The 22,887-nt window shown below is 63.0% G+C and overlaps 1 protein-coding gene across 1 annotated transcript; it reads right to left on the reverse strand.

The window, feature by feature from the left end:
- Positions 1-236: 236 nt before the first annotated feature.
- On the reverse strand, positions 237-20,632 carry CDH15 (cadherin 15). The gene is made up of 14 exons (XM_029208768.1): positions 20,492-20,632; positions 13,728-13,886; positions 13,427-13,582; positions 12,202-12,346; positions 5,800-5,960; positions 4,944-5,072; positions 4,346-4,531; positions 3,145-3,398; positions 2,387-2,529; positions 1,990-2,226; positions 1,542-1,781; positions 1,285-1,421; positions 1,008-1,175; positions 237-787 (listed from the first exon to the last, which is right to left on the reverse strand). Exons 1-14 carry the CDS (start codon positions 20,531-20,533, stop codon positions 563-565), a joined length of 2,382 nt encoding a protein of 793 aa, XP_029064601.1. The 5' UTR covers positions 20,534-20,632; the 3' UTR covers positions 237-562.
- Positions 20,633-22,887: the final 2,255 nt, after the last annotated feature.

Raw genomic sequence — 22,887 nt, forward strand, 5'->3', positions numbered from 1 at the left:
GCGTCCGTGGAACTTGGCACCCTCGCTGGTTCTTCCCTCAGGCCGCACCCTTGGCTGAAGGGGGCTTCTGGTGTCCACCTCCCCCTCACAACCAGGCATCCGCAGCCTCTCCAACTGCCCCCACCCCCTCGGTGGCCAGCCGGAGGCCAGCCCACTGCTGCGGCTCTGGTGGGACTGAGGTGCAGAAAGGCCCTGCAAGTCGCCGTGCCAACCGTGCATTGGAGAGATGAGCACGTTTTTAATTCATGTTTGCCCGAGAGCTGCTTCCTTTCATACAGAGATGAGATCAGCGTGGGTGGGAAGCAGAGCTGGGAATGGGGCCTCTGACCCCATTGGAGGCGACTGACGGGGCAAGAGGGGCGCCTCCTTCTGGCCACTCCACTCTAGGCTTTGGGCCCTGACTTCCCCTGGCGGAGACCAGGCCGGCCAAGGCCCCAGGGCGGGGCGCAGGGCCCTCTGTCCATCTCGACACACAGCCGAGTCCGGCATGTCCGCTCAGGCGCCTGTGGTCTGCCCTGTGTCCGGGAGGCCGTGCCCTCAGCAGGGTGGGTGCAGGTCCCCATCAGAAAGCCTCTTCCCTGGTGCCCTCACGGGGCCCGTACAAGTCGGCCAGCCGGGCAAAGCGGGGCCCCCAGTCCCAGAGGCAGCTGTAGTCTGCGTCCTCATCACCCAGGCTGGACAGGATGGAGCTCAGCGTGCCTGCCACGGATCCGTCCCCCTCGTAGTCATAGATGAGAGCCGTGTCGTAGGGTGGGACGGCGGGGTCGCTGTCCACGGCCTCTAAGCCCTGTGGAGAGGCCTGGGGCTCAGGACCAGCACGCGCCGGCCAACTGCCCTCCGCCACCGGCTCGGCCAAGGCCTGGCCCCAGGAGCCGGGTTGGGGGCAAGGTTCTCTCTGGGCGATTCTCCTTCCTCGGCAAGAACCACCACCCCTGTCCAGCCCCAGAGCGATGCCTCAGGCTCGTGGGGTGGGGGAACGGGGTGCAGGGCGCCCCTGGGGCACCTACCTCGTTGATGAAGTCAGCGATGTCAGAGGGGCTGGTGGGCAGCACGCGGGGGGCCTGGGGGTGCGATCGGCTGAACGGGGCATCTCTGCGCAGAGAAGGCCGTCCCAGCGGGGCACCCAGGGCCGCCAGCTCTGCCGGGTGGCGCAGCTGGTCCATGTCATAGGCATCCTGAGAAGGGACGGACAGAGCACGTGGGGGTGAGGGTCGGGAGGCGGCTGGCCAGCTGGGGCCCCTGGGGAGACCCCCCAGCACTTGTAAGCCACCCTGGCCCCCTCACCTGGTCCTCCTCCCCGCCCCCCTGCTCGTCGTAGTTGAGGATGTTGTCCCGAAGGTCGTCCTGCAGCCCGTGCAGAAGCCTCTTGTCACACGACTGCTGCCGGCACCGCACCAGGAGGGCCACCAGCAGGGCGAGCACTGGGGGGGGCGGGGGGGGGGCAGCGGGGGGCGGGGGGGGGCGGGGGCGGGGCAAGGCGGGCGGGGCGGGGCTGCCAGGCGGCGCCGGGAGGGCAGGGATCTGCAGGCGCGGGCACTCACAGAGCAGCAGGATGACACTGGCCAGCACGATGACCAGGGCGCCCAGGCTGATGCCCGCGCCACCCGCCCGCAGCGCAGCGGCCCCCGGCAGGCAGGCGCCGTCCAGGCCGCAGCGGCACACGGTCACGTTCAGGGGCTGCTCGCGCTGCTGGGGCGGCTGTCCCGAGTCCTGGAGCAGCAGGCTCAGGCGGTGCAGCCCCTCCTGGACTTGGAGCCTGGGCTGCAGGCGCGCGTGGCTCACTGCGGAAGGTGCCGGCGGTCAGCAGGGGTAGGGGGCGGCCACGCCCCTCTGCGCCTGTGCTTCCGGGGGCAGCCGGCCTCGGTTCCCCACCTGTCCCGTGTGTGTGATAACTGATCCCTGCGGGCCTGAGGATGCAGTGCACTGAGGTGGGAACCAGTGGGGACCTGCCCCAGGCTCTGGACCCCCAGGGGCGTGGGGCGAGCTCACCGTTAACCTGGCTGAGGCTCCAGTTCCGGGCCAGCTCTGGGAGCCTGGGGCTCAGCTGGAAGTGGAAGGGGGCCCCGTGGGGGGGCAGGTCCTCATCCGTGGCCCCCAAGAGAAGGCCGGAGCCCTGCTCTGGTGTGCTGCACAGGCTGCCCCACGGTGGGGACAGTTCAGGGGCATGGTCGTTGACCTCCAGGATCTCAACAGACAGGGTCCCTGTGGCCGTGCTGGGTGGGGAGGCTGCAAGCAGGAGAGGCCTGGTGGGCCCCTTGCCCCTGCAGAGCCCCCACCCACCCCTTAAGTCTGCTCGGTGGAGCACCCGCTCTCAGCCCTTGGGCGGCAGCAGGGGCCCCAGCCAGGGTTAGGGAGCCCTGGAACCCAGGCCGAGCTCCACGCTCACCATCATCTCGGGCCAGGATGATGGCCCTGTACCAGCCGTCCTTGAGGAAGGGGGATGCAGGGCTGAGCACGCGCTGGGTCTGGACCCGGCCGGTGGCCCCGTCCACTTGCAGCCAGTCTTCAGGGTCATAGTCCTTGGAGTAGCTGTTGCCGAGGAGGGGAGGAGGGGCCCTGAGCCTGAGCCGGACCCCCGGAGGTGTGGTCACGTGTAGACGCGCACACACGCACACATACACAGGCCTTTAAGGATAGTCCTTCCACAGCCCTAAGCTGGTATTTTCCATCCCAATCAACAGATGAAAAAACTGAGGCTCGGGGAGGGCAGGTGTGCCGCCCAGGGCCCCGTGGCCACTGAGTGACAGCCAGGATTCAACGGTGGGCACCATGTTGACAGACAAGGGTACACAGGACCAGGGCAGGGGGTGAAATCCAAGACAGTAACAGCCAGTCCTAGGGGAGTAAAGGCTCCCTGGAACGGACAGGGCCGGACACTCAGAGGCTAGCCAACACAGACGGGCCGTGTCAGTGTGCGCCAGATGCAGCCCAGTCCTGCCTCACGTGAACACGCACACACGCACACATGGTACTTGAGAGCCCCTGGGCTCTCGGTGATGCACACAGATGAGCCCTCTGCCCTCTGACCAGGGCCCTGATGGGAACCCTCCGGGCACAGGGCTCAGTACCCTTAGCTGTGCTGCTACCCTGGCCGGGAGGTGGACTGGGGCTTCGAGTTCCTCCCGCTCACCCCGGGGCCCCCACCTGAGCCTCTGCGGCTGCTGTGTGTCAGGGTCTCGGGCAGAGAAGGTGGCCACGGGGGTTCCTGGGGCCGCCCCCTCGGCCAGGCTGGTCCGCAGTGGGTTCTGCTGGAACACGGGCGCCTCGTTGACATCCCGCACCTGCACGCTGACCCTGGCCTGGCCCCGCTCGGCCCTGGGGGCCGCCGCCTGCAGGGGAGCCTCGTTCTGTGCCGCCACTTTGAGGTCGTAGCGCTCCCGACTCTCATAGTCCAGCGGCTGCAGGGGAAGCGGGGCGGCCGCCCGTCAGGACTCCGGACCCCTCCCCCCATTCAGGGAAGCCTGAGGCAGCTGCGGCCGGAGAGGCCTCTTCTGCTCTGTCCTCAGAGCCCCTTCTTTCCTTCTGCTTTTTAGCCTCGGAAAAATAAAAATCATGCAGGACAAAAAGGCACAAAAAATAATGCCAAAATGACGGCTACTCATCACGCAAACGTATTTGTTGGGTGTTGTGAGGCCAGTTTCCCGTCCCCTGGCCGGGCGTCCTCCTCGGTGCCTCAAGCAGACGCTCGCCTGGGTCTTGCTAAGAGGGTATTTGGTGGACGTGGTTGAACTGACCTGTCCAATCAGCTGACTTTAAATAAAGAAGATGGTCCTGGAGAACCTGGGTGGGTCTCATCTGTGGGTGAGAGTCTCTGAGAGCAAACCTGAGGTTGCCCTGGGGGAGGGGTCCCACCTCCAGATGCAGCCCCGCAGACCTCCTGACTTCGCAGCCTGTCGCAGCCCCGCAGACCTCCTGACTTCGCAGCCTGTCGCAGCCCCGCAGACTCGACTCACCAGCCGCCTGCACGACGGCCGGCGTGAGCCCGTCTCTGGCAATAAAGCTCTTCCTGTGTTGACAGCTCACCTGCATCTCTCTGCATGCGTATGCACGTGTGTGTATGCACAGGTGTATGTGTGCACACGTATGTCCTGCTGGTTTTGTCTCTGGTCTCAGTTTGGCCAACATGTGAGGTCTGTATTTGTGCATGTTGATCATATACTTTAAGTGGCAAGACACTGGAAGTAACGTGGGCTTGTCCCCTCCTTCCAGCCCTGTCCCCCTGTGTTCAGCGTGGCCCAAGCCCACAGTCCTAGCGTTCTTGGTCCCCTTCGCTCCCCTCCTAAGGATGCACAGAGGATCCAAACGGGGTCCCAGGGTGTGAGGAGAGGCACCCTCCTCAGCTCACCTTCACCACAGACAGCACGCCCTCGTTGGTCCTGGGGTCGGTGCGGATGGCAAACTGCCCGTCAGGGTCGCCCTCCAGGATGGTGAACCTGACCACCCAGTTGGGGGAGCCGGGCAGGTCCCGGTCCTCTACCTCCAGCCGCCCCACGTCCACTCCGCTGACGGCCTCTGTGGCCTCCAGGAAGAACTGTGGGAACTCGGCCCCGTTACCCACGGGTGGACGGGGGACGGTCCCCTGCGGGGTCACCCTCCCACTGCCCACCCATGAGGAGTCCAGGGCACCAGGAGCCCCCTCCCGGTCTCGGCCATGTGCTGGGCACATCTTCCCCGGAGGGCAGGGCTGCCGCTCCCTCCCACCCAGGAAGGCTTGGGGACAGGTCACACCCCAGGGTCTTGGTGGCTTCCCCCCAGGGCCCTCTAGCTCCTGACATGCTCACAGCCCCCCACCCCTGATGCTGGCCTCTGGCAGGGTATCCTGCACGATCCACACAGGATGCCTCCTCTGTGGAGCACCTAGCCTCCCACCCACCAGAAGCCCCAGGATCGGGGGGAGGCCAGCCCTGAGCAGCGGCCGGTGGAGGTGAGGACGGTGGCAGCACCTGACCCCTGGTGAACTCGGGGGCGTTGTCATTGACATCCTCCAGTGTGATGATGGCCGAGGCAGTGGCGGTGAGGCCGTCTCCAGACATGTCTGCCACCTGCAGGGTCAGATTGTACACGGCGACCACCTAGGAGCACAGTGACATGGGGTCAGGAGACCCAGGTGGCGCGCAGGGCGGGGCTGGTCAGCCACCTTAGGGCCTGGGGGCTGGGCAGGCAGACCCCAGGAGGCTCCAGCATCTGCCCTGCTCCCAAGCTCTGGGGCAAAACAGGCTGCGTAGCCTCTCCGGGTCCGACGGCACCACTGTCGACCCCAGACTCTGCCCCAGCCTGTGAGTAGGCAAGAGGACAGTTGCCGAGCCAGATGAGCACTTACGGGGCACCTGCTGCACTGGGGTGTGGGGTCCCTGCCCTGGGGAGCCAGGTGCAGCTGCCTAGAGAGGGGACAGAGATCAACTAACGCAGTGAGTGGCCCTGGGGAAACCAAGGAGGGCTTCCTGGAGGGGAGGTGCCAATGCCACACAGAAGCCCGGCAGCCAGGGGCCGCAGGGGCCCCACAGGGGAAGAGTGGGCACGGCTGGCTGGAGGGCGACTGTTTCTCTGCAGCATGCGTGGTCGCTGTGGGCCCACCCCAGGCCGAGGAGCCCTACTGCTCTGCAGGCAACAGGGTGGGGGAGGTCTCCGGCAGAAAAACACGCTGAAGGCCCCTCACACCATCTCTGGACCAAACCACACAACTACCCACGGGGCAGGTCTGCCGGAGCCCAGGGCCACGGACAGTGTCCGCGGCACTCGGACCCCTCGTCTGGGGGGCTGCCCTGCCTCAGCTGTCAGGGTGCAGCGGCATGGCCTCACCTCGCGGTCCAGGCCCACTTGAACCGTGCGGATCTCCCCCGTGTGCGGGTCGATGCTGAAGAGCTGGGGGCCGCCCTGCTCCAGAATGGAGTATCGCAGGGCCGCGTTGTCCGTCTCCGGGTCGTCCGCATCCGTGGCCTCAGCCCTGGTCACGTAGGTTCCTGGGAAGGGAGGGGACATGTGGGGGTGACACCCATGGATGCCAGGGCGCGTCGCCCACTCCCCTGCGGCCCGCCGCACCAGGTCCAGGCCCCCGATCAGCCTTGCACGTGCAAACATCCCGGCGTCCTGGCTTGTGTTGCTTGTGGGGATGAGGTGGGGTGTCCGATGCACACTGCTGACACCTGTCTCCTACAGAACCCTGAGACAGACCAGGCAAGCCCGCTGGGGAACCAGCCCCAGGCGGAGCGAAGCAGCGCCCAGGGCCGCACCTGCCCTCTGGGGCAAACAAGGCCCTGGATCTCAGGAGAGAAGGGCCTCTGCAGGGGTCCTGGAGGCACCTCAGCACCTGTGCCCACCTGTTTTCTGGAGTAATTCAGGTCTGACCATCCCTCCCCACACCGGCCCAGATCAGGTGTACTAAAATTATCCTGGTGAGGTGGACCAGCCTCGGGCGACCCGAGGAGCTAGCCCCCCCCTCACCTGTGACTGGGCTCATCCCAGCCACTCCTGGGCCCTGACGGGTCAGCTGAGTGTCATGCTGGTGTCTGATGAACGGTAGTGACCCAGCCACTGACCCAGCCTTAGAAGGTGGGAAGCTACCTTAGCAGGTAACTCCTGGCATGATGCTGGACCCCAGGCTAAAGCCAAAAACAATGTTTAGAATAGGCACCCTGCCACCGGGATGCAGGCAAGCACTTCCAAAGGCACCTGTCGGGCTCTCTATGACTGAGCAAGTGCGCAAACTCCTGGGGTGACTGGAGCCCAGCTTCTCGCCAACAGAGAAGAGGACCCAAAAGGAACCCTGCAGAGCTGGATCGGAAGTGGAGGTGCCAGAGAGCACTCGTGACTTGTGATGAAGGTACAGAGCCATGTTAACACAGCTGTGAGAGAGTACGTGCACACACGCACGTCTGCATGTATGTGAGCTTATTTCCCAGCCCCGGCTGCTGAAGGGGCCTGGGCCAGTGTGATGAGCTTCTGATCAGCCATATCTGGGATGATTTGAGCTTCAAAACAACAGTGCAAAGAATCATAACCCACTGAATGAAGCAAGAATCCATAAATCCAGACAGATCCATGTGAACAAAACACATACGAGACAGGCTGGGACCTGGGACCCTTTGCTGCAGGGCTTGCGCCTGGACACAGGTCTCCTCGAGCTACAGAATACAAAGAAACTACAAGGGACTAAAAATAACTATGTACCTGGCAGTTAGAGCAAATTCTGGACAACATACAAAGAGACTAAAAAGCCCAACGGCCACTTCTGAAGAGCAAACACCGGCCGGGAGCAGAAGCAGGGCACCTGTGCGCGCCCCGCACACACACCACCACCTATGGTGGCGCCTGTGGATGTCTTTCCCAGCACCATCTGCCAAGGAGACCGCCCTCTCCACGTTGAACGGTCCTGGCGTCCTGTGTAAAGCCACCTGCCCGTGATGTGAGGTTTATTCCTGGGCTCTCTATTCGGTTCCATCGGTCTATGGTCTGTGTATCTGTCTTGAGGGCAGGTGCACACTGATTACTGTACCTTTGCAGAAAGTTTTGAAATCAGGAAGTGTGTCCCCCGGCTTTGTTCTTTTTCAGGATTGTTTTGGCTGTTTGGGGTCCCTTGAGATTTTATAGGAATTTTAGAATGAGTTTTCTGTTTACGGCAAACCCCCTAAGCCAACCCCCCGGCCTGACCCCCTGGACACACCCCTGACCCCTGGACACACCCTATATAAGGAACAAGCTCACCCCCCCTCAGGGAGCAAGCTAGCAAGGGAAACTGTTTCTTGTTCCCACTCCCCACCGCTGCAGCAGGGGCCCCAATAAAGCCCTGCCTGAATTTCTTGTCTGGCCTTTGATCAATGTCTATTGATTAAGGAGGCCAAGAACCCTGGTGGGTAACACATACACACATATGTTCATATACAGGGGTACTGAAAGTCCTATCATATAATAGAGAGCCAAGTGATGACCAAGAAGAAACAATGAATTAGAACAACACCTGACGCAGGCGAGAGCCGCCAGAGATGCTAACGCTGCTGGGCAGCAGCTTGAGGGGTAGCAGGACACCTGCACGGTCTCAAAGGGTCTCCCACAAGACACCTATTAATTACAAAGGGGAAAGGAGAAAAGCCAAAGCGGAGAAGCTTGGCGGACACCCCCTGAACTACAGACCCAAATCGGCATCTCCAGGAACGGGATGTGCACGCCTCCTGAGGGGGCTCGAGCCACGCAGGCTCACGCAGAGACAATCATCACAGCTGCCTAAATGCCTCAGGATGTCAGTGTCGTGACCAAGGAGGTGAAAGGCTTCACAATGAAAACTACAAAAGATCAGTGAAAGAAATTGAGAAAACACAAATAAATGGACAGACCGTGTTCATGGCTCGGAAGACTTGTTGCTAAGATGTCACTACCACCCAGAGCAACCTACAGATTCAGTGCGATCCCTATCAAAATCTTAAGGACAGTTTCTTTACATAAATAGAAAACTCATTCTAAAACTCCTATAAAATCTCAAGGGACCCCAAACAGCCAAAACAATCCTGAAAAAGAACAAAGCCGGGGGACACACTTCCTGATTTCAAAACTTTCTGCAAAGGTACAGTAATCAGTGTGCACCTGCCCTCAAGACAGATACACAGACCGATGGAACCGAATAGAGAGCCCAGGAATAAACCTCACATCACGGGCAGGTGGCTTTACACAGGACGCCAGGACCGTTCAACGTGGAGAGGGCGGTCTCCTTGGCAGATGGTGCTGGGAAAGATCCACAGGCGGAAGGATGGAGCTGGACCCGTAATTATTTAACAGCATACGCAAAAGTCAACTCAAAACGGATCAGACCTAAGTGTACCACGTAAAACTATAAGACTCTCAGAAGAAAACATAGGACACTGGTAATGTCACGAAGGTAATGATTTCTTGGATATGACACCAAAGGCACAGGCAACAACAACAAAAATAGACAAACCGGACTTCATGAACATTTAAAAATGCATCAAAAGACACTATCTACAGAGTAAAAAGACAACCCACGAAATGGGAGAAAATATTTGCAAATCATATATCTGATAAGGGATTAATATCCAGGATATATAGAGAACCCGTAAAAACCAGAAAAAAAACCAACGAACAACTCAATTCAAAAATGGGCAAAGGGACTTGAACAGGCCTTTCTCCAAAGATATACAAGTGGTCAATATGCACATGAACAAACGCTCAACATGACTAATCATTAGGGAAATGCAGATGAGAACCGCGCGATAGCCCCTCACACCCACTAGGATGGCTGCTAACAACAAGAAAACAAACAAAAAGCAGCAGGTGCTGGGGACGATGTGGAGAAACTGGGACCCTCCTACACTGCTGGTGGGGATGTAAAATGGTGCGGCCACTGTGGAAAACACCGTGGAGGATCCTCAAAAAATTAAAAATAGGGCTTCCCTGGTGGCGCAGTGGTTGAGAGTCCGCCTGCCGATGCAGGGGATGCGGGTTCGTGCCCCAGTCCGGGAGGATCCCACATGCCGCGGAGCGGCTGGGCCCGTGAGCCATGGCTGCTGAGCCTGTGCGTCCAGAGTCTGTGCTCCGAAACGGGAGAGGCCACAACAGTGAGAGGCCCGCGTACCGAAAAAAAATAAATAAAAAATAGGAACTTCCCTGGTGGCACAGTGGTTAAGAACCCGCCTGCCAATGCAGGGGACACGGGTTCGAGCCCTGGTCGGGGAAGATCCCACATGCCACAGAGCAACTAAGTCCGTGCGCCACAACTACTGAGCCCACGAGTCACAACTACTGAAGCCCGCACACCTAGAGCCCACGCTCCACAACAAGAGAAGCCACCGCAATGAGAAGTCCGCGCACTACAACAAAGAGTAGCCCCCGCTCGCCACAACTAGAGAAAGCCCGTGCGCAGCAACGAAGACCCAACACAGCCAAAAATAAACAAATAAATAAATTTATTTAAAAAAATTAAAAATAGAACTACCATTTGATCTAGCAGCCCCACTTCTGGGCATAAACCCAAAGGAATTGAAAGCAGGGTCTCAAAGACATATTTGGACACCCATGTTCACTGTGGCACTATTCACAACAGCTAGAAAGTGAAAGCAATGCAAGGGTGCACTGAAGAATAAACAGATAAACAGAATGTGTATAAACATCCGATAGAGTATTACTCAGCCTTGGAAAGGAAGGTGATTCTGACACGGGCTACCACACTGATGAGCCCTGAGGACAGGACGGTCAGTGAAATCAGCCAGACACAGGAGGACAAGTACTGTACGATTCCACTCACGCGCAGTCAAATCATAGAGACAAGAAGTAGACAGTGAGTGGCAGGCGCTGGAGGGGGAAATGGGGAGTTAGCGTTTAATGGGGACAGAGTGAGCGTTTCAGTCTGGGAAAATGAGAAAATTCTATGGATGCTGGTGGTGGTTGCACAACGATGTGAACGGGCTTAAAACCGCCGACCCGTACACTTAAAAATGGTTAAGATGCTAAATCTTGTTATATGTATTTTGCCACAATAAAACTTGGCAGAACAGAAGTCAGTGTCATAAGCCCCTGGCGGCTGAGGACCCGTCCCCAGTGAGGGGGCGTGAGCGGGCGGGGGCCTCAGTCCTGCCACCACGACGAGAACGGAGGGGAAGCAAGATCACACCTGTGTGAGCCCGTCAGATGGTGACGCACAGGCGACCTGACACCCCCGAGTCCAGGCTGTGACCCCCCAGGAGGTGCACACGCTGGGGCTCCCCTGGTGGGGCAGGTGCAGTGACCCCACGGAAGCAGGAAGAGGGGCCGAGATTGGCACAGCTGCTGGCGGTCCCTGGGTGCCCACACGGGGGCCTGTGCCCTCTCCCACGCGCCCACTGAGTGCTCCCAGGGAAGGCGGGGTGGGAACAGACCCGGGAGGGCCCTTCGGCTCAGGCCACAGGGTGGCCCAGGTGTGGGGAAGGCCATCGGCGGTCCACAATCACAGGGTGAGGGTGGGGCTGCTGGGCTGGAGGGACGGCGCTTTGCCTTTGGGGGAGGAGCAGGGACCCTGAAGCAGCCCCACCCCTGGGGCTCAGGGACCACCTTCGACCGAAACTGCCCACCCCCCCAGTACCCCAGGAGCCCTGCCAGGTAGCACACAAGGGTTGTCACCTTGCTAGGGGCCCCTCTGCATGCAGGGCTGCGCTGCTGTGGCGGGAACGCAGAGGGGCCCCCGGGAGCTGAGCTCCAGCAGTGGCAGAGGCCAGGCCCGTCCCCTCTCCCCACAGCGGGCTGGCCCCCACCTCTGCTGTGCTCTTACACACAGGGAAAGAGGGGAAAATTCCACCCTAGTGATTAAACAGCCAACAGAGCCAGATGTACGGCCAACCAGACACTTGGGCTTTTATCTGACAGAACTGAAGCAACGACCCTCCGTGTGCAAAAGGCCCTAAAGGAAAAGGTGGACGGCATGCAGGAACAGACAAGGCTCAGACAAGAGGCAGGGACTGTGGACAGAGGCAGGACCTCCTTTGCTCTAAAAGGCTTCATTGGGCAGCTGAAGCTGAACAGGTGTGCAGGTGAGATGTTACTATGTGTTAGTGTTAACCCCTGACTTTGAAGTTACACCGAGTCCCTGGTGTGCTCTGAAGGCAACCAGCCTGGGATTTGGCCAGAGCCCCGGGGACCCGGTGCGGGGGGAAGGAGCAGATTGCTGTCTGGAATGTCTATTCTGCCTGGAACAGCATCAGGCCAGCGAGTCTGGCCTGTGAGGGCGCAGAAGGGACAGAGGGTCAGCGGTTTCTGCACTCAGTGTAGCATTAATAAGCGGTGAGAGGCAGTGACTGATAACGGGCAGGGGTCGCCTCTGGGGGGTGAAGGAGACAGAGGTGTTGGCTGCACAACACTGCGAATGTGCTAAATGCCACTGAAAAGTTCGTTCCAAAATGGTTCATTTTATGTTATGTGAACGTCACCTCTATTTAGAAGGAGGAGCGGGGAGGAGGGGGAGGGGAGAGCAACGGAAACCACCGGAGCTCTGCCATCCAGGAATCCTCTCTGAACTCTGGAGGATTTGGGGGTTCACATTTATACTGCAATGAGAAAAGACTTGAGTCGACTTGTGGAAATTCCCTCCGTCCTGGAGACTGTTTACGTGTTTTTAGACTCTATGAAGGACCTCTGAAGTTCTTGCTGAAGGGAAATCCTGGACTTCTGACCTACCCAGCGCCCTTCGCGAAGCTCCCTCCCCCACCGGGAACCCACTCGGCTCACCTGGGACGGCGCCCTCCAGCACCTGGCCAGTGAACACCTCCTGCCGGAAGACAGGCCGGTTGTCGTTCTGGTCCACAACCACGATCTCCAGGTCCGTGGGCTCCTCCAGGGTGGACCCCCCCAGGTCCAGAGCAAAGGCCCTGAGCTAGTCAAGCAGAGAGCAGGGGCTGGCACTGCGGCCCCCAGGACGGCAAGAGCGGCAGTCAGTGCAGACTCTGTGTCCTGCTGGAAACAGGTGAGAAGCGGCACGGGGACGGGGCAGTGCCGGGCAGGTGGGACTGCCCTCGAGGGGAGCCCGGGTTCTCCCAGCAGGCGGGGTGGCCACCACGCACCCCCTCTTGCCTGGGCCACCAGGAAGCCCACAGCTGTGCTTCGAGCGTGGCTGCAGCAACACTCCCCCTGGCGCCCATGGTCTCTCTCTCTCTCCCCCTAGCGGCCCTGGTCTCTCGCCCTTTTTCTGTGAACAGCCATGGCTGCTTTTGAAGTTTCCGCTCCACACGTGGAATTGTAACTTCAACCACCTCCTGTCCCTTTGGAGAATAGACTTGGTACAACTTCCAGGGGAAACACACCCTCTAACTCTCTGTGTAAGGGAACCAAGAGCTGGTTCTCAAAGTCTGAGGGAGACTCAGGGCACAGGAAAGGCAAAGGCTGCAGCCCCCTCCCTGGGGCAAGTCTGAACATCACCTTAGGGCGGCCAGGCTGGGGGGCAGATCATCTGTCTGTAGGGGACTCAGGCGAGTTCCAAGCTCCCCTCCTTGGCCCCTCGCTCACTCCCTCCCCACTGCCCTTTCTCTCAGACCTGACAATCCCAAGGCCTCCAATGGGCAGATCCCAACCCACCTCCCCCGAGGTCCCACCCTGACAGTCACGGGGCTGCTGCCGCTGGGGGCGGCCAGCTCCGTGGGATTCCTCATGGCACCCCTTCTTCAACTCACGTAGCAGGCTCCGGGGAGAACCGGCCACACCAGTGTCTGGTGTTGCTTTGCTGGGAAGGCTGCCCACCCTGATGCCGGCTGCCCAGTCCTCCCGGGCAGGACCCAGCGTTCAGTCTGCTCACGCACCTGCCGAATGAGCCTGTGATCCTGAACACCTGCTTCCTGGGGCAGCCGGTCCCAAATCCCACCCCTGCCCCCCAATTAAGGATGCTGCATTTTGCTGGTGGAGGTGTGGCCATGGCCCCCACGGGGAGGGGAAGGGAGGGGAGGGGAGGGGCGGGGCCCACCCTGAAGCGGTCTGTCTTCTCTCGGTCCAGCACGGCATTCAGGGACACCTTCCCTGTGAACTTGTCTATGGAGAAGATCCCCCGGGGCTCCTCGTCCACGCCCGGCCCCTGGATGCTGTAGATGATGCTGCCCAGCTGCTGCTTGTCCGACTTGATCTGTGGGACAGGTGATGGGCTGGGGAGATGCCCCAGGGGAGGGGTGTCCCCTCTCTGCAGCCCTCGGTCCCTCCCCCACCTGGGATGGGGTCACTCAGCCTGTGGCCCCAGGGGTGTGCCCGCCCTAAAGCACGCGGCCCCTCACCTGCACCAGGGGGAAGGGCAGGCGCTTGTGGTTCTCGGACACACTGATGGGAGGGATGACCCAGGCTCTCCGCACGCGGCCTGGTGCCGGCACCCGGTGCCAGGGGTACAGGGTATGCGGCCTCCTCAGCCTGGGGACCCCCACTGACAGGCACAGGCTCTGCAACAAAGAAAAACCTCCATCACCACCACAGCAGCGCCCAGACCTCCCCCACCAGGGCCGGGACGTCCCCTCCCTGACTGCCAAGCCCTCCGTCGTGTGGCCCGGGGAGGTTCGGGCGCCAGGACTTGGGGGGCATGGGGTGCTCAGGGGGACAGGAGGCAGCCTGGCTCCCGGGAGCCCGGGGATGGGTGGCGAGGCCCGGGAGGGAGGTGGGTTGAAGAGGAAGGACGGCTGGGCTGGGCTGGGGGCAGTGGGGGGACACGCGGCCACCCCAGGCCTCCTGGTGACGTGAACTCTTGAGGGCTGGTCAAGGTTGACCAGGCAGCGCTTCTGTCCTCAGAGGCCCAGAGAGGGGGCCACCTGGGGGCCCTCCCGCACCCAGGGCAGCTGTTCACGCGGCAGGTCCCCTCTGCCAGGCTGGGGAGGGGGACACGCGACACGCCTCTGGGAATCAGGCGGTGGGGCTGTCTGTCCCAGGGTTGCTTTGTGGAAATGGAACGGAGCTGAGCTCCCAGCTCCCCGCCCCCTGCGGCAGCTGCCTCTGCCTCTAGGGACCGGCGGGGTGGGGCGTGTGCAGCTGTGAGGTTGAGGGGCCGGCGGGAGGACGGGGCAGCTGGAGTGTTTTGGACCCCGATCCCCCAGAGCCCAGCCCCAGCCCGTGCTGTTTTCCTCCCAGAACCGTGGAACCAGGTGTGACCGTGTAACCAACACTTTAGTACCTGGAACCCAGGACGCTGTCTCCGGCTCCGCACGCCCAGGGGACAGGGGGGCCCTGTGTGCAACGTCCCCGAAGCCCAGCGCTCGGGGCCTGTGGGGCTGCAGAGGCAGGACAGAGTGTGGGGCAGCCGTGTCCCCCGACGCTACCCCACAGGCGGGGCCAGGGATATGCACCCACCGCCCTGCCACCACCCGCTGAGCTCTGGGCTCAGCACTGAGGCTAGTCAGGAACCTGGCAGGGGGCAGGGCGCCTGCAGTGCCGAAACCCTCCCCAGACCCACTGTCAGCTCGTCCCCCCCCACCTCTCAGACAGGGAAACTGAGGCCCAGAGAAGAAAGCCACCTGGTGGGGTGAGGGCAGAGCTGGCGGCAGCCCCAACAAACACCCGGAGTCTCCTGGGACAGCCCTGGTTTAAACACGTGGTCTCTGTATCCCGCGCCCTGACGGGCAGTGGCTGGTCTGAGCGTGGGCTCAGGCACTGTGGCCGGCTGGGCGTGGAGGCACTGGGGGCCCTCTGTGCTCCCCGAGTCATGAGTGGGGCCGACGCTGGGGCACCCTTGGAGGGCACAGAGCCTGGCTGGACTTGGATAAGGGCTGTCAGGGCCCAGGGCGGGGGCAGGGATGCTACTGGGACCCAGCTCGGCTTGGCTATAGGAGAATGTGAGCAACGCGCCTTCCACGGCTCTTATGACCCCCCCAATCCCCCTGCGTTTGCAGCTGCCCCCTGCCCAGCCCCCCTCCAAATCCAAGGCAGGGCGGCGGGGGGAGATGCAGTGGAGCTGCTCCTGCCAGGCCCCTCCCCAGCTCTCTGTGCTGCGGGCTTCCTCTGCCTCCCAGGGCCCTTCCCCTCCTTGACCCCTCGACCCCGCCCCTGGCCAGCTGGTCCCCCGACTTCTGCTGAGGTTTCCATCCCTTTCCCCATCGCAGTCGGTAGAGGGACTGGGCCTGGGCTGGTGGCCTCAGGGAAGGGGGGCTTGGTGACTGGTGAGTGGGGGGACCTGGGGGGCAGGGGAGGGGGGAGATGCCCCTCAGCCAGGAGGCTGCTCTTCCGGGCAACCTCTGGCCTGTGCCCCCCTGCATGGCCTCCCTGTTCTGCCCCCCTGAGTCCTTGTACACTTTGCTGACAGAACTGCACTGACATCCAGACTAAAGTCAGCCTCCCTGGGGGGCCCCGGGCCACCTCCCCGGTGCCCAGACCTCGTCCTGCCACCGCACTTGAAATGCCAGGGGCCTGGGGTCCAGGCAGCAGCACACCCGGCTTGGAGAAAGGGCCGGGCGGCTCACCAGGTCCCCGAGCTCCCCGTGGCCCGACAGATGGCAGCACTGCCTCCAAGCCTCCCGGGCAGCTGGCTTCTCACCAAGACGGCCCAGCACAGGCCAGCGTGGTGTTCCCGCCAAGCGGAGACCTGCCGGCTTTTGTCACAGGCTCGGGGGGAATAGCGTCTGTTTCCTGGGCATCTTGGGGCAGCAGCTCCCTTGCCCCCAACCTCACCGTTCCCCGCCCCTCCCTCCACCCCTCCCCAGCCCCTCTCAGCCCTCAGGGAGCAGCAGAGGCGGGAGCCACAGGTCCACCAGCGCCGAACCTCCATCGCAAGGAGCATTTCTGTGATGCCCAGTGACACAGAGGCACCGCCCTGACCTCAGCAGGGAGCGAGGGACAGCCTGCAGATGCTCCTGGGCCTCAGGCTCTTGGAGAGGCACTGGGGGACACACTGCCCTGTCCATACCTGGGCCGGCACCTCCGGCCCTGAAGCCCCCCACCGAGCCTACAGCTGCCCCCTCCCTGCCAGCAGCCTTGCTGACACTCCAGGACACCCACAGGCTCGGCACAGGGCATGTGGCCGGGGCGGAGTCTGGGAGTCCTGGACCCCAGACTCTCCACGGCCCAAGGTCACGAGGTCAGCAGAAGCCGCAGAGCCTTGGCAGGGGCCCCTCGCCCAGATCGGAGGCTGCAGTAGGTGGCGTGGCCAGACTGGGCTGCAGCCGACTTCCGGCTCTCGGGACGCTTCTCAGTTTGTCCTTTGTCCTCCCGCCCGCCCCTTCCCAGAAGATGCAGGTGGCCGGGGAAGGCCTGGGAGCCGCCTGGGAATCACAGGACACTGGAGCCGGGATGAAGCCACGTGCACAGAGCCGTGGACGTCGAGTGCACATCGCTCACAAACGCTGTCACCCTCACCGCCCCCGCACCACACAGAACCAACGGGCATCAGGGACCCACTTCTCCCAGCGGGTGCCCGGTGGCACCCCCATGCTCACCCTCCGCCGCTCCCTTAGCCAAGAGCCTGAGAGAACAGCCTGGAAGCCCTAGAGATGCCGGGCCACTGCCCCCTCGCTGTGGTCCCAGCCCCGGCCCCCAGCCCCACGGATGCCGAGTAAGAGAGCTCCCCGTCTGGTTTGGAGCTCGTGGGGCCCAGCTGCGCGGTGAGCACCTTACAAACCCACTGCAGGGGCAGGAGTGGCCTCACCCACCCCAGACCCAGGCAAGGGCCAGGGTGGGTGATACTGTGTAGCTGCAGGCCACGGTGGGCAAGGCCCTGAACCCGAGAGCAGCTGGCCACCTCCTCCCGAAATGCCTCCTCCCGGATGCCTCTCTGGCCTCTGGGCGGCTCCCGTCCCCTGGGATCTGTGATGGCACCTCCTCCCCTCAGGCCCCCGCAGTGGGGCTGGGCTACTTCACCACCGGCTGGGGCTTCCAGACTTGACTCATCATCACAACCAACCGAGGTCAGGAAAAGTACAGATTCCACCAGTTTACCCCCGGCCTGCTGAGTCAGACCTCCCCGCGGGTCCCGGAGCCCCCAGGTGAGCCTTGGGAACATCTGGGAATCAAGGCAGGCGCAGGGCCGAGAGGCGGGACTTGAGGGTCACACAGCCCTGCCCTGGCTCCCACCCCACCCCTCGGAGGCTCTGCATGTGGATGCACCCCACCATCAACTGTTCAGAAGCGAACAAGTGCCTGAGCCCTGGAGGGAATGCCTGCCGCCCTTGCCCGCTGCAGGGGTCTGTCCTGCCTGGGTGCCTGGGGGCAGCCCGCAGAGCTCTCTGCTTCTCTCCATCAGCCCTCGGTGGGTTCGGAACAAAGGATTACGAGGCACGGCCCCGTCTCCTGGGAAGAAAGCTGATGGCTCACCTGCCCTGGATAGAGAGGCTGGTGACCAGGGCAGCCAGGAGGACAGCAAGGAGAGCCTGCTTCAGCTCCTGGCACTACAGCCTCTAGTGGCCCCTGTGAGTGGCAGGCAGGAGGCCCGGGTGCATCCTGCTTGACTGAAGGGTGAGCATCTTCCATCTCCCTGCAATCGGGCAACCCTTACACAACTCGGAGGCTGCCACGGCTGGGGAAGGGGCTCTGGGGCTCTCCTGAGCCACGTGGCCTCTGGGAGGAAGCCGCAGCCACACTCCTGGGGGCTTTGCAAACCGTGAAGACCCCCTGAGGCAACGGGAAAGTCCTGGAACAGGACGGTCCCCACGGCAGACACGCATGGTCTTCTTCAGAACAGGCAGGGGCTTCAGCCCCACGTCGGTGTGACAGTAACCAGGGCCGCGGAGGGAAGCCAGTTCGGGGCACTGTCCTCTCAACGTGGGCAGGACAGCGGGAGCATGGTGCCTGCCCCAGTCAGCGGGGGTGGGGGGGGAGGCTGGAGAAAACAGCTGTCCCTTCGCCTCGCCATCTTGCCCCTCCTCTGAAGCCCGCAACAGCTGGAGGGGGCTCAGGGGAGAGCCACAGGGGCCTCTCTGGGCCAGGCGGACAGCTGGGTCCATTCCTGGCGCGCCTGATGCCTGCCAGGCCGTCCAGGAACAGGGTGGCCTGGATTCCAGCCGGGGGTGGGGAAGGGGCTCAGGCCTGGGGAGCTTGTGGGGCCTCTCCCTCAGCCCAAGCAAACCCCACCCACGTTCCCCCGGGCCCCAGGCCTCGCACCTGCTTCCTGGAATCTGAGGGACCCAGGCCCGGAAGTGATGCTGGAGGGGTGTCCCCGCACGTGAGTGCACGGGCAGCGATATGGCTCAGCGGAGCCGGACGCAGGCTTGGGGCCCCTTCCAGCAGCACGTGGGTCTGCCATCTGGGCTCCCCACCCCCAGGCAGGGGGGGTCCCAGTGAAGGCCCAGCTACTGGGGACACCACGGGCACAGGTGAGGAGCCGATAGAGGCCAGTTCCGAAAAGACACACGCTAAGTCCCCTGGCTGAGATTTCAAGCAACACAAGGGAAGGGTGAGCCTCGTCCAAGGCCACCAAGCAGATGACGGGCCTGTGCGGAGTCTGGTCAACAGGCCCCCACCCCAGGGGCCCACCCGAGACAGCCCTGCCGGGGTGCTCCCGGAGGTGGAGGAAGGTGTGTCCGGGAAGCGGCCGCAGGACCCTGTGTGGCTGGACAGGAGAGGACAAAAGTCTGAAAGCTGAGCTGGATGGGGGAGGGCCATGCGAGGTCCTGACGCAGACATATGTCGGCCAATCCCGAAGTCGCTTCCCTCACACCGGAGCTAATTTGAGCCGCGGGGAGTGCGGGAACATGAGTGGCCAGGCCCGTTGGCTGGTCTCCCAGCGCCACCAGAATTCCCGCAGTCCCCAGCTGTCTGGGAGCGGGTGCATTGGGCATGACCCTGGGGGAGGGGAGAGGCATCTGAGAGGGATCTACTCCCCTCCCCCGCAGCAGAGGCCCCCTGGGGCCCGGTCAAAGGATGACACCCCCAGACCCAGGAGTGGGCCTCCGAGGACATGCCGCCTGATGCGGGGCAGGGGCAGGAATAGTGGGGAGGGGGCGTTGCAGCCTGGAGCCTTCTGGAGCGCATGGGGGCACCCAGGCCCTGGGGTGGGGGCAGAGAGCCCGCTGCCCCGGGTGGGCTCCCAGCAGCGGGCTGAGGGGCACAGGCCGTGGGCAGCCAAGCTGTGCCGGGCAAGGGTGACCACGGCCTCCCTCTGGGTCAGCCGGACATGGCAGTGGGGAGCGGCCAGCACCGCCTCCATGGGGGTCAGTGAAGTCCCGGAGGCAGGGGTGTGGGTAGCTGGGGCGGGGGGCTGGCGGCACCTAGTCAGCTGCCAGGGGCTGAAACCCGAGCTGGCGAGCCGGAGCCGGGGGCGCTGCGGGAGTGAGGGGCGACGCTCACCAGCGGCCGGTGCTGCGTGATGGGTCTGGAAGTGTAACAGTGAGTGATTGTTCGTGGGCGCAGGGCCAGGCCCTGTGCTCATCACCTGTCAGGTGTGAGAGGCCTGAGGCCGTCCTCCCGCCCCCCAGCCCTCACCAGTGACCACCGCTCAGCCCAGTCCCCCGAAGCCCAGAGACCACTGAGGCCACACGCTGCACTCCTGGCCCCAGCCTAGCACCTGCCCAGAAGCCAAGGGCCGAAAGGATGTGGTCCCAGCCACCCAGGGGTGCCCGTGTGGCGAGTGGGGTGGCCTGTGTTTCCTGCCGCCCGTCCTGCTCCCACCAGGGAGACCAGGGCTCCCCAGGGAGAGGGCGTTTCTGGAGGGCAGAGCCCACAGCTGCCCCTGCCGGCCGGACACATGGGGGCTCGGACTCCACCTAACTAGACTACGGAGAATCACCTGCCGCTCACAGGGGTCCCTAGGGACCAGGCCTCCAGGCTTTCCCAGCTGGGGGTGCTCCTGCCGCCCCCCCTCCCTCTCCTCCCGCGAGACTGAACACTCCCAGACCCCAGCAGGGCTGAGGGGCGCCCCTCCGGAGTGAGGGCCCGCCTTCTGGGTGCTCTCCTGGCCGTCCCCGAACTTGGCTCCCCGTCCGGTCCAGCGGAGGCGGTTACACTCCCCCCTGGACAGGGCTGCCCCGCACAGAACCCTCGGCTCTCAGTCCCCGAGGCCGGGACGCCCCACTCTAAGACGCCGGCGCTCAGGGCAGGGGCCAGAGACCCCCGCGCAGCTCCCGTGCCTTACCTGGGCCAGCAGCCCGAGGGCGAGGAGGAGCGCGGCGTCCATGGTCCGGCGGCGGGCAGCGGGCCGAGTGTCCGGCGGCGGGAGCGACGCCTTCTGCTGGGACAGGACCCAGCTGAGTGACAGCACAACTGTGCGGGGCGAGCCTGGCGAGGGAGTGATAATGTGTGCGGGGGCGAAGCTGGGCGGGGCGTGGGGCTGAGTGACAGCACGTGTGTGGGGCGGGGCGTGGGGGCCGAGTTACAGCATATGGGCGGGGCGTGGGGGCGGCTGAGTTACAGCAAGTGTGTAGGGCGGGGCGTGGGGGCTGAGTGACAGCACATGGGCGGGGCGGGGGGCGGGGGGGGGGCGGCTGAGTTACAGCACGTGTGACTGACAGCAAGGGTCCGGGGGCGGAGCAGGGGTCGGGCACCGTCCCAGGCTGGATGCGGGGCTCCAGGAAGGAAGCTGTCAGAAAGGCAGCGGTGGGTGGGGGCTGGGGACTAGGGTGGATTCCCTCATTCATTCTGAGCACCAGGCACACTCTTGCCTCAGTGCCTTTGCACCGGCCGGCCATGCCCTCGCCAGGACTGCCCGTCCGGCTCTCCCCAAGGCCAGCCACTCGCTGCCTTGAGGGCTTGGATCACATTTGCTGTGTCCCTTTACTGTCTCCCGCTCTGGGGTGGAGCCCCCCAGGGCAGGTTGTCCACTGCTGACGCCCAGGGCTAGCACACAGGAAGGACAGGCACAGACCTGGCCCGGTGCCCAGCTCTACTCGCCCCTTCCTTCCTCCTCGGTTGGCAGTTACTTGGTTGGTAACTACCTGGTGGAAGGGGGAGGCTATCTCTCCCCTCCAAGCCCCTGCACTCCTGGGCGGCCTGCAGCTCAGAACCAGGGGAGGGCGGGGAGGGAGGGGGCGGCCCTGCGGACCTCGAGCCGTCTTCTGGGCAGGGAAGTGGGGAGTGTCCTCTCCGAGAGCCGGTCTTCTCTGCAGCAAGAGCAGGCACAGGGGCCTCTGCTCTCCTCTCCAGATTGCGGGGCAGCTGAGCAGGTGCGGCACCATCTGTGCCCTAGGCCTGCTTGGAAGGAGGCCAGGCTGCCGGGGATAGGGGTGAGGGCAGGGGCTCCAGCAGAGACTGTGTCCCTGGCACTCACCGTTCCAAGGTGGGGGTGGAGGGCGGGAGACCCTTCCAGCTGCAGGCTCTGAGGCCCTGGGGCTGAGCAGCTCCTGGAGGCCACTGTCCTGCCTCTGAGGTCAGACGCCAAACCCGGGTGGAGGAGCCCTCTGAATGTTTTTGGGTTTCTGCCCCCTGAACGGGTAGAGGGTGAAGTAGACGGGGGGGGGGCTCAGCTAGGCCATCCCTCCTCTTGGCCATCTGTGTCCCCCTCAACAACCTCCCGGGTGCGGGGGTACTCCAAGGGGGAGGGTAAGCTGGGTCTGGTCATGGGAGAGCCCGGAGAGCAGGAGGGATCCCTGGGGGAGGGGCGTGGTCCCCAGGCTGGTTAGGACCCCCCCCCCCACGGCCTCGCCCCCCAGTCTCGTGCCCGGGCAGCCGGGGCTGGGGACGCAGAAGCCTGGGGTCCAGTCTGGCTCTGGGCCCTGCGCAGGAAGCTGTCTCCGCTGACCTCTTGTGTCTGAGCCCCGAGGTCCCGTCCGGTGCTGGTCCACCCCAGGCTGCAAGGGCCAGTTGGCCTTCCTTGCCTGTGGACCGGCTCCTCCAGAAGAGCCCTTTTTCCTGGTGGACTCAAGGCGACGGACCCTCCAGGCACCCCCTCCGCTTACCAGGCCGCCAACCCCAGGGTTCAACCCTTCACCACCAGCGGACCCTCCCTCGGGTCCTGTGCGAGTGGGAGGGGCCTGAGGTGCGGGTCCCGCCGCCCAGCCCAGTGGGGCCATGACCGCCCCTCCCTGGGTGGCCTCCTCTGTCTGTGGTGGGACACGGTTGGGCACCTGTGAGCTGGGAGGAGGGCAGTGGCTCCACTGGACCAGGGTAGGATTGTGGGGGAGCGTTGGGTGAGGGGGTGTGGGGTGTGGGAGGGGGCGTTCCAGCCCTGGAGGTTCATCCACCCATCTAGGGATTTTCAACTTTCTCTTGTTAAAAGGGGGTACCGAGACTTTCAGCAGAGAAGTGAAGCTGTTATAACTTTAGAAATAAAGTGCAGTTACATTAGAACAATACCGTAATTGTAGTGTAATAAGAATCATTATGGGGACCCCGCTGGCGGTCCAGTGGTTAAGAATCGGCCTTCCAATGCAGGGGACGTGGGTTCGATCCCTGGTCGGGGAACTAAGATCCCACATGCTGCGGGGTAACTAAGCCTGTGCGCCACAACGAGAGAGAAGCCCGCATGCCACAACTAAGACCTGACACAGCCAAAAATAAATAAATATTAAAAAAGAATTATCCGTAAAAGTATGC

Source organism: Monodon monoceros, unplaced genomic scaffold (assembly GCF_005190385.1).
Source record: "Monodon monoceros isolate NGI ecotype Baffin Bay Population unplaced genomic scaffold, NGI_Narwhal_1 Super_Scaffold_10, whole genome shotgun sequence".
NCBI classification, from domain to species: domain Eukaryota; kingdom Metazoa; phylum Chordata; class Mammalia; order Artiodactyla; family Monodontidae; genus Monodon; species Monodon monoceros.

Coding starts and splice junctions, on each gene's coding strand:
- CDH15 (XM_029208768.1), bottom strand. CDS start 20,533: ATGGACGCCGCGCTCCTCCTCGCCCTCGGGCTGCTGGCCCAG. Junction 13,583..13,727: donor TGCCCTTCCCCCTGGTGCAG/GTGAGGGGCCGC, acceptor CCTGTCCCACAG/ATCAAGTCGGACAAGCAGCA. Junction 1,782..1,989: donor GAGCCTCAGCCAGGTTAACG/GTGAGCTCGCCC, acceptor CACCTTCCGCAG/TGAGCCACGCGCGCCTGCAG.